The 16,525-nt window shown below is 45.0% G+C and overlaps 1 protein-coding gene across 1 annotated transcript in view; it reads left to right on the forward strand.

The window, feature by feature from the left end:
• The window catches only part of LOC133353671 (glutamate receptor ionotropic, NMDA 2C-like), a 280,052-nt gene that overhangs the window by 135,931 nt on the left and 127,596 nt on the right, over positions 1–16,525 (forward strand). Inside the window, exon 5 of the mRNA XM_061570100.1 lies at positions 4,147–4,261. Within this exon, the coding sequence (XP_061426084.1) occupies positions 4,147–4,261 (115 nt within the window). The remainder of the gene's footprint in view (positions 1–4,146; positions 4,262–16,525) is intronic.

Here is a 16,525-nt window from a genome sequence, read left to right on the forward strand (position 1 = left end):
CTCCATGGGTTTTTTTTTTGTTTTGGTTCATGCGTGTTGGTGAACCTAAAGACTGATTCAAATATCACTCACCACTGATGTTTACCATGGCCAGGAACCGAACTCAGGCGACGCGTTCATCGTTATGGGCTAACCTCTGCACCACTACTCCATGCATTACTATTACACAGTAACCAATGCATCACAATTTTCTGTGGTACTGTGCGTAGTGCTGTGATTTCAAGAATGATGTCATATCACATTGAGCACAAAGTCAAATGGCATTAAATTAACAAAGAAAGGGGATGACTCAACATATGTTTTGGAAATGTGAATGAGGAAAAATGGGGGTGGTTGTTTGCCTCATCTTTCCTGCTTATCTCGGGCGCCACCGGTGACTAGATGTTAACTCCCTCGCCTGGTATACAAGAGGTTATGGGTTCGATTCGGACCCTGATGCCTGTTGTATATTTAGAGCTTGTGTGTCTCTCTCACAGTTGTCATGTGGATTGTTCTCCGGGTTTTCCCTCCACATTTAGAATCAAAATCATACGTTTATAGTATTTGGTTGCTATAAATGTCCACGTGATAAGCCACTCCGTTGAGCTCTCATTTGTGAAAGCCAGCTCGTTTCTGAAAAATAGCTATATACCTCAGTAGTGGGCCTTACCTGGTGAAATAAAAAATGTTTGTTAGTTTGAAATAAGAAGACGTTCGTTGTAAAATGCGTAACGTTGTTGTTCATCGCTGTCTTGGCCAGGCTGTGAGTGGTGCAGCGACACTAACGCTGACACTATACATTTCGCCTGCTAAAAGATCAAATAACCATTCGCGCTACTGGTAGGGATGTGCATGTTGGTAGCACCGTTCTTGTTGAAAGTGTTTTAACTAAAAGCAACAAAGTGGTCACTTCAAATATTTATACGCTGAAGAGGTGGAAAACAATGTACACATGCCGGGCACATCCTCTTCTGTAACACAACATGCTCAGAACGTAACTTGGATGTTCAAACTTGATACACAGACCTGGGTTGTTTGTCCTGGTCGGTCCAACGTAACTTGAAGCTTTATTAATAGGAAAAACATCCGTTGCAATTCTGGTGCATCGTGATAGCATCCCAGTGACATCGCTGCGACATCACTCGTACATTTCAGCACAATGCCGATGCAGTATCTTCACTTGGGCATGCTTGACTGTGACTTTAAAGTATTCTTTCTTTATGATAAACGCTGCAAACTCTTTTTGGACACCCTGGGAATCACCCTCTCTGTACATATCGACAAGTTTAGAGGTGCTCATTCTTTGGGTAGTGATTTACTTTAAGGTGTGGAAACTCAACCTTTGAGAACTTGGTGGTTCCAAGGGGTAGGGTGGCGTGGGGGGTGGGTGGGAGCGGTAGTTCCTCCCTGCCCTTCCCCTCCCCTTGAGGCCCTGAAAGTTTGTTTTATTGACAATTGAGAGAGAAAAACATGTATTTTTTTTAAATCGCTCACACTGCCCCCGTAATTGCGCGGGATACACGGCGAATGGGGGGAGGGTTGGTGCGGGGGGTTGGGTGATGCCAGTGCGAATGTCAGCGCGACGTCCGCATCTGGCTCAACGCTGTGGGACGTGGGTGACGATCGTCTTCACAGTGTGACTTGCCCGCCCGTGCTCCAGCGAGTCAGCCAGCAAAAGTTCTTTTTTACCTAACACAGTACACCGTACAGTACAGTATATTAATGATGTGGGGCCTTATTTAAAAGATTGGCACATTTCTTGATCTGCCTCTAGTGTGCCCACACCGTGGCAACGCGTATACAAACGTCCACAACTGCGCCTTTTTGTTGTTCTTGTTACACAAATCGGACGTTTTTAGCACGGAGAAAATTCCCCCGTTCCCCCCACGTTGGCTGTGTGAGCGCGTAGTCGGCACGCGGGCGGCATATTGTGTTGGATAGAGGGAGGCAGAGGGGGGAGGGGGTCTGCAGGGACCCGGCGTTCGTACACGCGGGCTTTTGTTGCTTTGAAGCGTGCTCCGTGTGGCAGCGTCTCGGGGGCACATCTCGCCTAGGGAACCGATTACATGTGAAATACTAAATTGCAGGTCTCAGAGCCCCCCATTGTCCGATCGAATAGCCTTCGATATATATGACTCATTTTAGCTGCTCACACAAACAACAAACATTAAAAAACAACCCTTATAGCCTGAACAGACTGTTGGGGCAAAATTCTGTCAGTGAGCACCTGCAGAAGGCCGGAACTATGGCACACGAGGGGGTGGGTGGGTGGCCAACGCCACTCTCGGCCGCCTTTGTCTCCCCACTTGTGATGTTTTATACACTGCACTAGGTACCATCGTGCATGCTCATGTATACAGGCACACGCACAGAAGAGAGCACTGCATAGATGCGGGATTATTGCTGGCAGCACCCACCACGTCTAATCAGTCTCATTAACCTGTGTGATTTATGGTTCGTTTTCATGATTTAATTTAATTAATGCATTCACCATAATTTTCTATTAATATTATCATCACAACTGTAATGATAATAGCAGCATTAATAGCGAGTACATACTGTTAACAGCACTAAATAATATGAACAATAGCAATAAGAATGATGAATATGCCAACAATAATTATGCATCACCAGTAGAGCTTTAGTACCGCATGAGCATATTGTGCTTTGCTACACGTATGCTCACAGCTCAGAAGAATACGAAGTCGAACTGGTTCTTGATTCATTAAAGCGATACGTATGCCCATATATCAATATTTTAAACACATTTGCCCACAGGAGACTCAAGGGCGTCTTGCTTTTGGGATGCTTTGGTCAGTGGGGATGTTTGGGCGATTCTATTTGTGAGTGTTTTATATTTTAGAGAAAATCAGTACCCAGAGAAAACTCAGGCACGCAAGGAGATAATACTCAAGAGTTCACATGAATGGGTTCGTGCATTCACCTGCATACAGACATCTTCCCGAGCCCACTTCTTTAAACAGTCAATATACTGCCTGTATACAATTTTGGCTCAAATCCACGTGTTCTCCTCTTCATATCTCTCAGTGCAATTCCAAGCGTGCACCTTTCCGTGCTCTTTGACTTGAGGAGTTTCTCAAAACCCAAATCCAATCTTATTAATCCTTAAATGTTCACTGTGGAATATAAGGATCGGAATTATTATATTAATAGCCGGTGAGGTAAAAAAAAAGTTAGATATGTTTCATAGTGTATGCAGGGCCATCCATAGCAGCACAAGCAGGGCCAAGGGTACCGCGTTGGCTAGGAGATGTTATCTCCCTCGCCTGGTATACAGGAGGTCGTGGGTTCGATTCGACCCTGACGCCTGCTGTATATTTGGAGTGTGCATGTTTTCTCCGTGGCCGCATGGATCTCTCTGGGTCTTCCGGTTTTTCTCTCCACATTGAGAATCAATATTACGCGTTTAGAGCATTTAGCTGCTGGAAATTTCCTCATGATCAGCTATTTCGTTGGACTATTATTTTTAATCGCCAGGTCGCTTCTGAAAAAGCGCTATATAGCTCAGTGGGCCTTACCTGGTAAAATAAAGAATAGTTTTTATAGTTTTTAAAATTCCACCATGTGGTCCCCTCCCCCCAACGCCTTCAAGCTAAATCCGAAGTGTTACATCTGACACCGTCACGTCAAAGTATGGGGGGCACCCCCAAAACGCAGGGCCCGGGGCAGTGCCCCCCGCCGATCCCCCCCACCTCCGATTCTACGTGTACACCCTTAGGGAACGGGCTCTGAGTGTAAATGTACTTTTTTTAAAACCTATACAAATGTTTTATGCCACATCCTCCCTCGTATCATACATTGTAACATCTTGACGTTCTGGACGGTATTACCAGGGCCATCGACGGTATCAGCAGGCACACCGGACTCATCAGAGCAGGTGGGGGGGAGGGGAAGGGATTTTCTTTGAGGGGAGGGTGGGGTTGGGTTGGCCAGATCATTGCCATTCTGGGCGCAGGTATTTAAAACTGGTTGTATTCTTCTTCCCTGCCTCTGAGCTTGTAGCTCATGCTCCAGTGCTGAGATTGGGCAGAATCCATTCATCCATTGAGTATGGGAGGGGTGATTAGTGATTCTTGCACTACTTAATATGGTTGAATGTAAAAGTACTTTCATAAAAAAAAAATGGCCTGTTATATTTTATTTTAGGTTTCTGAAAAACGTGCATTGGAATGGACAAGATTTCTCCTTCAAAAACAATGGGTACCTGGCGAGGCCGACCATGGTGGTGAAAGTGGTGAACAAGAGGAGGCTCTGGCAGAAGGTGAGTGTCGAACGATGTGCACGGTAAACCTCGACAATTTGGGAGTGTGCCTTGCAAGCTCAATAATGCAACTTATTGAGAATTAGAAATGAAAAAAAATCCTAGCTTGCACAATTGAAACATTTTCTCTCGGTGCGGTTGGATTGGGAGCTACTGTAAATCAAGAATCGAATAGATAGATTTTTTTTAAGGTACTGGAATTCATTTGAGGTACTTGTTGAGACGGCAAGCAACAGGTTATGAGTCGGACATGGGGGAAATGGACAACATGTGGACATTCATGTGATAACCTTCGTAACTTAAAGCTTTCGTGACTGCAGGAATTCATATTCTTTGGGTCTTTCGGTAAAGTCACGTAGATAGGTTCAAAGAAACGTCGTAGTTTTTTGTAATTTTTTTGAGCCTATCTACGTGACTTTACCGAAAGACCCAAATAATATAACCTTCGTACATATTCTTAATATTGATTGAACATTTTAATTGACATTTTTTTCTCTCTCCAAAATGTAAATGAGTGAGAGGGTTAATTCAATGTCATTTATCAGTGAGCACACAGAGAGGTCAAAGAGGCAGAGCCACAGGAAGGGCGCCCAGTTCGTTGTCCTTCCCCCGCTCCTCCCATTAGCACGGTTGGTTACGTACGGTGCGAAAGAAGTTCAACATACCTACATACATACTCACACAGAGACCCATAGACTCATACAGAGACCCATAGACTTACACAGAAGACACTCATAGACTCACATATAGACCCATAGACTCACACAGAGACTCGTAGACTCAAACAGTGATCCATAGATTGGTGAACGTATTGTGCAAAAGAAGTTCAACATACACACGTACATGCAGTAAGTTGTCAAGGAGCAATGACAGCTGCGGCGGCATTACACTTTAGGAGGGTTTTTTTATTGCTAAGAGGTCAAATATATAGAAATAAGTCCGAAATTTGTTTTAATTAGATCGGTTTTATTGTGTACTCTTTAGTCACCGTGCAGTTACTGGTGACTCACTGGCATTAGATACCTGTGTTTATTCATGGGTGGTAACTCAAACCCAAGGTTTTAAATGCTCGCCACCTCCCTTGGTTAAACATTCAAACGAGAGTGGGTGACACTGCTAGCTTCGAGTTAACCGTATCATTGCTCACTCTTCTCAAAGCACATAATTGTCCAATTAGTAATGTCTCCCTCGTATTGTTCATATGAAAATCGAATTCTCACTCAAGCAGAATTCACAAATTTGTCCCAATCCGTTGCTGCCTCGTTGAAGGTCTACGTGGCTCAACCGGGCATCTTAGCCCCGTGACAGGTGGCATTCACAGCAGCCCCGCTCATTGGATAATGTCACGCTTTTGAACTACGATGCTTCGAGCATTTTGTTTTGCATCTTGCATTGTGAATCTTGCTGCAGTGGCAGTGGCGGCAGCGGCGGTAGCAGCAGCAGCATTAACGGAAGCTCACTGTGCTCGTGTACGGATTGAAGCTCGCCGAAGTCGTTTCCATTCTTGAGGCGTAGCTTTCCCACTTTGGCCTTGACCTTCCCAGTGATCGCGGCTAATTATGGTTTCTTTCATTCCATGAAAGGGGGAAGAAGACATTGAAGGAAGCATGGTGGGGTTGGGTGGGAGAGTGTGAGGGGGTAGGGCGGGGGAGGGTGGATCATGAAACTCGCAGTTGGGGCAGTAATTAAAACCGCTAATTAATAGTGAGCTTCGTTCATTTCTCAATGTTTATTTGTCTTAGGTTCACTTGTTTCACAAAACCATGCATTGATTGATTTCAGGAAGCATTTGCCTGTTACAGTGACATCTTAGCGAAATGTTGACATTTCAGCATTTTATTTTGTCATCGCTAATGAATGCATCTTAATTATTTTATGAGTGTCAAGTTCAACGAATGTAGAAACTGCATCAGGGATGTATATGCAGTATAGCGCGGAGTAACTAATGGATTTCCATAAGCAGTGTAATTGTGAGAAGAGACATTAATTGACTGTAGTGGCATTTTATGATCACTTAAAGGTGTGATAGGTTTGACTAAGCACTGAATGTTCCCTTGTGGCGACTTGATATTATTTGGAGATGCTTGAATTATACCGAACGATGGGCAAAATCAGCGGGTCACTACATTATTTCACAGTAATAAAAATAGGTAGATGATTATAATAATAATAATGAGAGGCCCTGAGCTCAAACACGCAGGTTGAGCGGGAAAAAAAAAGTGAGACGAGACTTCATAATGGTGACAGCTGTTCAATGTCTAGAAATACCTGCCGTTAAAAACCGTGCCATGGAATTAAAATACAAACTTTGCCGTAGGCTGCTTGACGGTGGGTGGCGCCGATTGGAGATGACGTTATAAGAGCACCATTAATATCCCACTGAGTAATTAGCGACCGACCGACGAGAGCGAGCGAAGCGGTTTGAAGTTGGGCCTCGGAATAGAAGCGCTCGTAATTCAAGTCACGTTCGAGTCGCTGACGACGATTGCCGTTTACGCTGTCGACAACAATCCGCTGGAGAGAGCGAGAGAACCGCGTTTTGTCTTGGGCGACTGCTTGAGATGGTTTACGATCTATGGTGACGGAGACGATTTTGAATTGTCACCGAGTGCCCAACGCCATTGCATTATCAAGTGGGAACACCTTTGGTCAATGTGCGCGCTGGCGGCAAGAAGCCATATTGATCAGAAACGGTGGGAATAAAAAAAATGCTTTAAAAAAGCTTTAAAAAAGCCACGTATGTTGGCAAGGAAAGCTATGTGCTTGGAAATAACTGAAATCAACGATAGAGAGATGTGTATTAGAGACTAAATGGTAATACGAGAAGTCACGTTCATTATTGGAAACACAATTAGTCTTGCGTCGTGCATGTCACTGTGTGAGCACAACTTGTGCACAAACCATGGGAGATGAGGATACCTGATGCACAAATGAAAAATTAAAAACTTTCCAGTGTATGACTGTAGTCATCAAGAACAGACTGTACAACATGTAACGACGCAATGCCCCGATCCCCAAATACGAAGGCAAAATTGCAGCGATACTCTGCTGCTACTGACGTGGTTATCTGGCTTGACCACCTGAATGTGAAATTGTAGTCGTTGCTCTGCATCTGCGTCAGCCGTGCAAAAGAAGGAGGTGCACTGGAACTTGGAATGCAAAGACAGTCCGGTTTAACACATCGTAGTAGGTCTTCGCGACCAATATTATCGATACTATAATAGATGTTTTTGGGTTGATCGCGTATATAAATGTCATTAAACCCGCCACCACCTGATACAGCCAATTAGTAAGGTGTGTCACGTAAATAAAACGTGCCAATTAGTGACTAGTTTAGCACACTGGTTTGTTGAAGAGTACATTTTGGTTATAGCCTGATGAAGCTGATTGTAATTACCGGCGAAATGTCGTACTCAAATTGTAAATGTTGTGGGTTTACTCTCCTATATACCAGTGTGCTGAACTACTAATAAATTAGCATGTTTTGTTGACATAACAAACATTACTATTTGGCTGTGTCGGGTGGTCGTGGGTTTAACGACACATTCATATTTACGTGATCTTACCCAAAAAAACCTTCATGATGAATGACAATCCAGAAAAGATACACAGAAGGGACATCTAGTGGAGTGGACAACTATTAAAGCAAACGGAACCCATAGATCTATTCCGAGACTGTCTCTCCGCCTTTCCAAATCCAAGTCTAAACTTCGTAAAATAGTGTAATTTTATAAATCTTAGCTCACGTGGGAGTGAAATGCATTGCTGCATTACAGCTGTGATGATAGCACTATGGGGTAATGCCACAAGCAAGGAGAACCTATTCAGTAGTAAGTTGGAAACACTGCTGTTGATTAATTACCTAGTCTTTCTGCTTTAAAGAAGGGCTAATTATGAAAATCATTATCCTGTTATACATATATATGTTTTTTTATTGTAAGCATAAACCGACAAGTGAAACTGTCCGGCCAATGCATATACCCACAGCACGGAATTTAAAGCATTTTTTTGTATCCATCATGTGAGATAATGGGGGAGGAGATTTGACGAGGAGATCGGGAGCAGACTAAACAAAGCGCGGATGAAGTGGAGGGAAGTGAGTGGAGTGGAGTGTGATGAGAAAATTACAATTCAGCCTGAACGGAATCGTGAATGGGGCGGTGATCACGCTGGAGTTTGTGTTGGGCTCGGAGCATTGGGCGCTCGAGAATTGGCCGGCGCACACCATCAGGACGATAACAGTTGAGAACACTGAGAAGGATTTGTTTGAGCAAGTACAAAATAAGTGCGAGAGATGCAAAGGAGTGATCCATAAGGTTTTTTTTGGGTTATATCACGTGAATATAAATGTGTCGTTCACCAAAACGTGCCAATTCGTTACTAGCTCAGCACACCCGGTGTGTTGCATAGTAAACCCACAACATTTACAATTCAAGTGCATGACGTTTTAATTTGATAATATTGGTCACGAAAGCCTACGTGTTAAACTGACAAAGGAGTGACATGACGAGTGAATGTAGCATCATCAGAACCAGAATCAGAATATGTATTTCTACTGGAGGAATCCTATGAGCTGTGAAGCTCTTTTTCACAGATATTCAGTATGGTTTATACTCAAGGACCATAAACCATCATCACGCAAACTCCGGTCATGCTCCCAGGGGCTCTTGGCTATCCATCGAACAGAAATGGTCACTGCATCGCGTACTTTCAGATGCGCTCTTGCGACCATCTGGAACGCGCTTCCTTCTGACATTAAGAAGCCACTGGAGCTGTGCACTTTTAAATCATCTTGATTGAAAACGAATTTATATCTAACTGATTTTTGTGTTTAGTTTGTTGTCTGTCCGATTAGTGCAGTTGGCTACGTATGGTGCGAAAGAAGTTCAACATATAGACTCACACAGAGACCCACAGACTCACACAGGGACAGAGACTCACGCAGGGATGCATAGTTTGTTGTCTTTCCCCCGCACCTCCAAAAGCGATGTCCAGTACGAAAGAAGTTCTACATACAATGTAGTGTCGTAGGTCTCTTCTTCATTCTTGCTCGAGGCTTGTGCGTGCGGGCGGGTGGCGTGCATCGCACACACATTCAGTCGGAGACGAGGTAGTCACAGGAGGCACCGTCCTCCCCTTTTATTGTTCTTGAGTTCACACCACCACTTGGGCCCCCTTTTTCTTTCACGACCACGCTGTGGCACGACCCATCCCAGACACGACCATGTCCGCATTGCACCGACGGCCTCGATCGGGACAGTCAATTACTATCCGGGCGAAGGCGGTAGCAACGAAGGCGACGACGACAGCGACGACGACAGCGACGATGAGACGAGTTCAATTCCAGAACCGGCAGCTTGGAGCTCTAGCTCTCCACTGCTTATATTCCCCTCGGTGCGGCTTGGCTCCACCCTAGCCACGCCTCCCTTCTCGAACCCACCAGAGGGTACCGTGACCCTTGCACCAGTTCCTCCGCCCTGCCAGTACCCCCGTATATATGCTCAACGGTGTGTGCGCTAAGTGCCTACCTGCAGTTGCAGCTGCTTTACAACAGTCAGCGCTATGTGACTACATCACCCCACCCTCCATTAAAAAAACAGCCGTGCCGGCTGTTAATACAGCAGCAGCAACTCATAGGCAGGCAGGGCAACTCCTCCAACTCGAACACCAACGATAAAAAGTTCCCACAATCCCGTTACAACCGCGGCGTCCCCGCAATCAGCACCCGCTCGGGTCCAGTCTCCAAGACCACGCACTTGGCAGTCTTGGTAGGCCTCAGAGACCCGGTCCGACAGGGCTTGAGTTGACTATGCCTGTGGCCCAGCGAGCACGGGTGACTTAGCAGTTGTTTATTTATCACCCCGACACTCCACAGCAGTGTGGACCGACCGACCACACATGGAGCACTTGGGCATGGGCCCCCAAGGCAGAGGGAGCTGTCCTTGCCGCAGGTCCTTCCGCGGGGGTGTTGATGCTTGAGCCCCCCAGTACCCCACCGCCGCCACCATATCTTGCAGGCTCCATGTTGCGGCCTCCCACCTTCCCCACTGCTGTTTCTCCTCAAAGACCTGTATCTTCCTGGCCACCGTTGAGGATGGAATTTCTGTGCCAACGGCAGAGGGCAGGGCAACCCTAAATTTTCTTGCCAGCTCTCACAGCCTCTCCGCCACTCCAAGGGCGAGTGCCCCCTCACCCAAAAGCGAGTATGCCTCACGTCCCAGCGCTAGCAGCGCTGCCCGGAAGGCATAGGGCGTCTCATCCTCCATCCGCTCCCTCTGGAGGAATATTGTGCGAGTCTCCCATGCCAGATCAGGAGCGGCCTCCTGCAGCTCCGTCACTCTTCGCACCTCCTCTGCGTGCTTCCGCGTTCACCTCAAAATGGTGCCCGCCGGCCATGGGAGATCCTCCGGTGACAAAATGGTGCCCACCATGTGCACGATCCCCCGTCCGGAGCCCCTTGCTCCTGCTCTGATGGAGCTTCCGTTTGGTTTTTCCCACTCTCCTGTCCCCTGGGTATGCGCCTCATACCAGCCTGCGCCCCTGCCCAGCCGCTCTCCCCTCGCAGATGCGTAGCCGCTCACCCAGAATATTTTGCGTAGCAGCTGTCATGCCAATCCGTGGCAGCTCCTCCGCTGTCCAGCAATCCACGGGCTTCGTAACACGGATCTCGGGTCACGGGGCTGTTGGAGGGATGACCGTCTCGCCATCCCTGTCCTGATGATACTACATGTTTTTTTTTTAATACCCCACTTCTGATACCAAATGTAGTGTTGTAGGTCTCTTCTTCCTTCTTGCTCAAGGCTTGTATGTGTGCGCGTGCGGGTGGCGTGTGTCGCACACACACTCAGTCGGAGACAAGGTAGTTGCAGGAGGCACTGTCCTCCCTTTTTATGGTTGTTGACTTTACGCTACCACTCGGGCCCCCTCGCTCTCTCACGACCACGCTGCCGCACGACCCGTCCCAGAGACGACCCCGTCTGTGTTTCACCAAAGGCGTCGACCGGGACAGCCAACTGGTGTCCGGCCGGCTCCGCCCAAGCTGCGCCTCTCTTCTAGAACCCAACAGAGTGTTCCAGGGGCTTCCCCATGACAGCGTGTGTGCTAAGTGCCCACCTGCAGTGGCAGGGTCTGTACAAAAGTTAGCGCTATGTCACTACACATACATAGACTCACACAGAGACCGATTGTTTGTTGTCCTTCCCCCAAACCTCCGATTAGTACGGTTGGCTACGTATGATGTGAAAGAAGTACGACATACGTACGTACATTCTGCGATTTGTCAAGGACGACATGAGAGCTGCGGCAGCATTACCATGGCGATGGCGATGGATCGGAGACTTTGGAGCAACAGGAGTCAGGGAGCGTACTCCAGTTTGTGGGACAAACACTCGGTACAAGAAGAGTTAAGGCAATCGGAACAACAACAACAGAGTTTAAGGTTCTTACGGTGTGCATTCTACATTGTCAAAGGGATCCATGAGGTTTCATTTATGCAGAATATATGGTACAATATGTACTGTCATTTGTATATAACCAAGCAATTAATAACAGAGCACAACAATAGTTTTCAGTACTTCTAGATTTGAAGCTTTCGTGACTGCAAGGATTCATACTCTTAGGTTTTTTTGGTAAAGTCACGGACGTAAAAATAAATAATAAAATAATACAAATATGAATAATTGATACAATAAATTTAGCTGTGACGGTCCCACCTGATGACGGAGACTTGTGTTGCCTCCGAAACGTCGTGATTTATTATTTTATTTTTATTATTATTAATATTATTTTATTTTTTATTTTTACCTACGTGACTTTACCGAAAAAACCTAAGAGTATAGTTTTCAGTACTGTCCTGAAGCTAGAATGCTTGGCATGAATAATATATTGTTCTCTCATGATGTACAGGATAATGCACTTAGCATCATCATTGTTTACATTGTCCTTCAGTTACTGCCACTTCTATCCAGACAAATTATTCGCTGATGTTAGCCCATTGACATCTGCTGCTTATTGCGAGTTGTATTTTTAAACATAGAATTCCACATGAAGAAGGTTTGCCCTCTGCTTGCACGGGGCTGTAAATGCTGCTGTGTGATCATAAAGTGCAGCCCTGCACTTGTACAGGGATGAGATGAGACAGACTAATCTATTTCTATCTATAATATTTTTAAATGTTACCAGGTAAGGCCCCACTGAGCTATATTGCTCTTTTTCAGAAGCGACCTGGCCACAAATGATAGCTCAATGAAGTGGCTTATCGTATGTATATTTATAGCAGCCACATACTCTAAATGCGTGGTGTTGATTCTAAATGTGGAGGGAAAAACAAGAAGACCCAGAGCAAATCCACGACACCAGGGAGAGAACATGCACACCTCAAATATACAAGCGTCATGGTCGGAATTGAACCCACGACCCTGCTGCATACCAGGCGAGGTAGCTAACTTCTCGCTATCGTGACAACCAGACGCGAAAACACAGAGACAAGCACGGAGAAATTTAGAGTGAGAGCGAGCGAGACAGAGGGACACATGGACGCAGAGAAGGCGACACAGAGAGTGACAGAGAGAGATATAAAGAGACAGAGAACGAGAGAGAGACATAGCAAGAGATACACAGAGAGACAGAGAAAAGGATACAGAGAATGAGTTAGAGAGACAAAGAGAGAGAAATGGGGGGGGGGGGGAGAGACAAAAAGACAAGAGAGAGATATATAAAGAGAGATGAGAGACATATAAAAAGAGACAGAACAAGAGTGAGACAGACGGACAAAGGGAGAAAGATAGCGATAAAAAATACAGATAGACTGATGACAAAGACACACAGTGAGAAAGAGGGACACTAATTGAAAAAATTTTGATTGAAAACTAATTTCTTTAGAACTGATTTTTGTGTTTAGTTTGTTGTCCTTCCTCCACACCTCCGATTGGCTCTGTTGGCTACGTACGGTGTGAAAGAAGTTCAACGTACATACATAGACCATGAGACATTGTTGGAAGTCAGGAGAGAAATGGGGGGGGGGGGCCTTTACACAGTGCCGTCTGTATGTGGACACATATGCTGCTGTGCGTTCGTAATCTGCCCTTCTGTACTTGCGTGGAATTAGCGTAAAATGCCCATGTTTATGAGTTTACAATAAAAAAATGCGAGAGGAGAAATATAAACACATTGTTGGGCCAGTAATCCTTTATGGAAATGTTAATCTGCAGCACGAGTGTGGCGATTTTTTACTTGCATCGAAAGTAAATGAATTAGGACGTTTTAACATCTGAATATATTGCCAGAGATGTGATGGATTTTGTCCTTTTAATACGCGTTCTTACCTCTGTTTTATCTCAGGTACCACCAGGTACCTCACTCCACGAAGCACCGTAATGAACTCACCAAATGAAATCTCCTTAGCAGATCGGAGGAAGAGGAACTCTATCCTCCTGTTTATACGCGATATTTTATTTAATCGAAATCTTTTAATCATCTTAAGGGAAATGTACCTTCCATACTCGCCCAGATCGATGGTGTTCAAGTGACTGCTTTTAAATTGAATTAATTTTTTCCTCACGGCATTCATTCGCGCTTGCGGTGTTTTTAATTAAATAATAATAGCAGCCTGGTTGGGCACTGGAGCAGTGTCCCGGATAGTTTGAGAATCATTAATGAGATTTTAAGTTAAATATATTTTTCATTCATTCTTCTTTTTAAGAGTATACTAGCAGGAAGTACCCGGCATTGCCCGGGGTAAAAATATATTTCAAAACTTCTCTTAAAAACATAACAAATACATATACAATACTAAGCTATTGTGAAAGCCCGGCGTGCCTTTTGTCCATTTGTCCATCAACAAAATTATAATAGGCTTGCAGAAGTCCAAAAAATAATAGAAAGTGCGGGTAAATAGTTGATCGAAAAGGTTTCTGAAAATTGTTGACATCCCTCTCAAAAAATGTATTTACATCCTCCTAGTCAAATATACCTAAACAGCCTACATACAATAGAGTGAGTAGTATCTAGTGACTCTATAGTAGTATCTGACTCTACAGTAGTATCTGGCTCTACATTAGTATCTATTGACTCTATAGTAGTATCTACTGACTCTTTACTAGTATCTGCAGACTCTATAGTTATATCAACTGACTGTACGGTAGTATCTACTGAGCTCAGTAGTAGCTACTTAATGTTTAGTAGTATCTACTGATTGTAGTAGTAACTACTGACCCTACAGAAGTATCTACTGACTCTATAGTAGCAACTACTAACTCTATAGTAGTATCTGCTGACTATAGTAGCAAGTACTGACTATAGTCGTAACTACTAACTCTATAGCAGTATTTACTGACTCTATAGTAGTATCTGCTGACTCTATAGTAGTGTTGTGTGTCTAACTAACTAGACGGAGACGACTTCTGGAGGCAACGCGTATATTTCAACAACTCTACGAACAGCGACTGTAACACGAAGGGCTGCGGCCCCTTCAACCGGATAGCCTAAGGGAGGTACAGCCTCCCTTCTCGTGTGTCCTACACACCCCGGGCTACTCTACACCCAGGTCCCTTGCCACGGCCGCTAAGGGAGGCTAGACCAACCCGACCCTGCCAGGATACGGGTCCCACCACTGGTCCGCGACAACCCGGCTCTGACCAGAGCCTCGGTTGAGGGTTTCTGGGTGCTGGTCCAGTCTTCAGGTCTTGGATGTCTTCAGGCTTGAGTTGGTAAACACTGCCTGACCCGTTCAGAGGGCCGGCTTTTTATCCCCAGGTCAGGGCTTACCCCTCCCCTATTGACCCCCCTCCAGAACCTTCTGGAAGGTCTTAAAGGGCCTTACATCCTAACGGGTCTTAAAATAGGTGGGCAGTCTCTATCCCCCCCAGCCCGCAGCCCATGGGGGTCTGGGGTGTCAACCTCCGGTCACGGGCCACCCGAGGGGGTTTTACTCCGTGACCGTGGTGGCAGATAAAGCGGCTTACAGCGCCTTGTTATGGCGCAACAGTAGTATCTGCAGACGCTATAGCAGTATCTGCAGACTCTATAGCAGTATCTGCTGACTATAGCAGTATCTGCTGACTCTATAGTCATATCTACCGACTTTGCAACAGTACAGTGAGGAAAAAAGTATTTGATCCCCTGCTGATTTTCCACGTTTGCCCACTGACAAAGAAATTATCAGTCTATAATTTTAATGGTATGTTTTTTTAACAGTGAGAGATGGAATAACAACAATAAAAATCCAGAAAAACGTATGTCAAAAATGTTATAAATGTATTAGCATTTTAATGAGGAAAATAAGTATTTGACCCCTTCTCAATCAGAAAGATTTCTGGATCCCAGGTGTCTTATACAGGTAACGAGCTGAGATTAGGACCACACTCTTAAAGGGAGTGGACCTTGCGGGCGCTGTAGGATTTCAGTCCTTCACGGCGTAGTATGTTACCAACTGTTTTCTTGGTGACTATGGTCCCAGCTGCCTTGAGATCATTGACAAGATCCTCCCGTGTAGTTCTGGGCTGGTTCCTCACCGTTTTCATGATCATTGCAACTCCACGAGGTGAGATCTTGCATGGAGCCGAGGGAGATTGAAAGTTATTTTGTGTTTCTTTCATGTGCGAATAATCAAACTAACTGTTGTCACCTTTTCACCAAGCTGCTTGGCAATGGTCTTGTAGCCCATTCCAGCCTTGTGTAGGTCTACAATCTTGTCCCTGACATCCTTGGAGAGCTCTTTGGTCTTGGCCATGGTGGAGAGTTTGGAATCTGATTGATTGATTTCTTCTGTGAACAGGTGTCTTTTATACAGGTAACAAGCTGAGATTAGGAGCACTCCCTTTAAGAGTGTGGTCCTAATCTCAGCTCGTTACCTGTATAAGACACCTGGGATCCAGAAATCTTTCTGATTGAGAAGGGGTCAAATACTTATTTTCCTCATTAAAATGCTAATACATTTATAACATTTTTGACATACTTTTTCTGAATTTTTGTTGTTGTTATTCTGTCTCTCACTGTTCAAATAAACCTACCATTAAAATTATAGACTGATCATTTGTTTAACACGTAGGCTTTCGCGACCAATATTATTCATAATCAACGTTTTTGGGTTTAGATCGCGTTATTTATAAATGTGTCGTAACCCTCCACCACTTGACACGGCCAATCAGTAAAAAAGTGTCACGTTCACAAAAGACAAATTAGTTCACTGCTTTAGCCCACCGGTGTGTTGAAGCGCAAAACCACAACATTTACAATTTGAGTACGACGTTTCAAAACGTCGTTGAG

Source organism: Lethenteron reissneri, chromosome 44, assembly GCF_015708825.2.
Source record: "Lethenteron reissneri isolate LAM-NWPU_2019-01 chromosome 44, ASM1570882v1, whole genome shotgun sequence".
Taxonomy (NCBI): Eukaryota; Metazoa; Chordata; class Hyperoartia; order Petromyzontiformes; family Petromyzontidae; genus Lethenteron; species Lethenteron reissneri.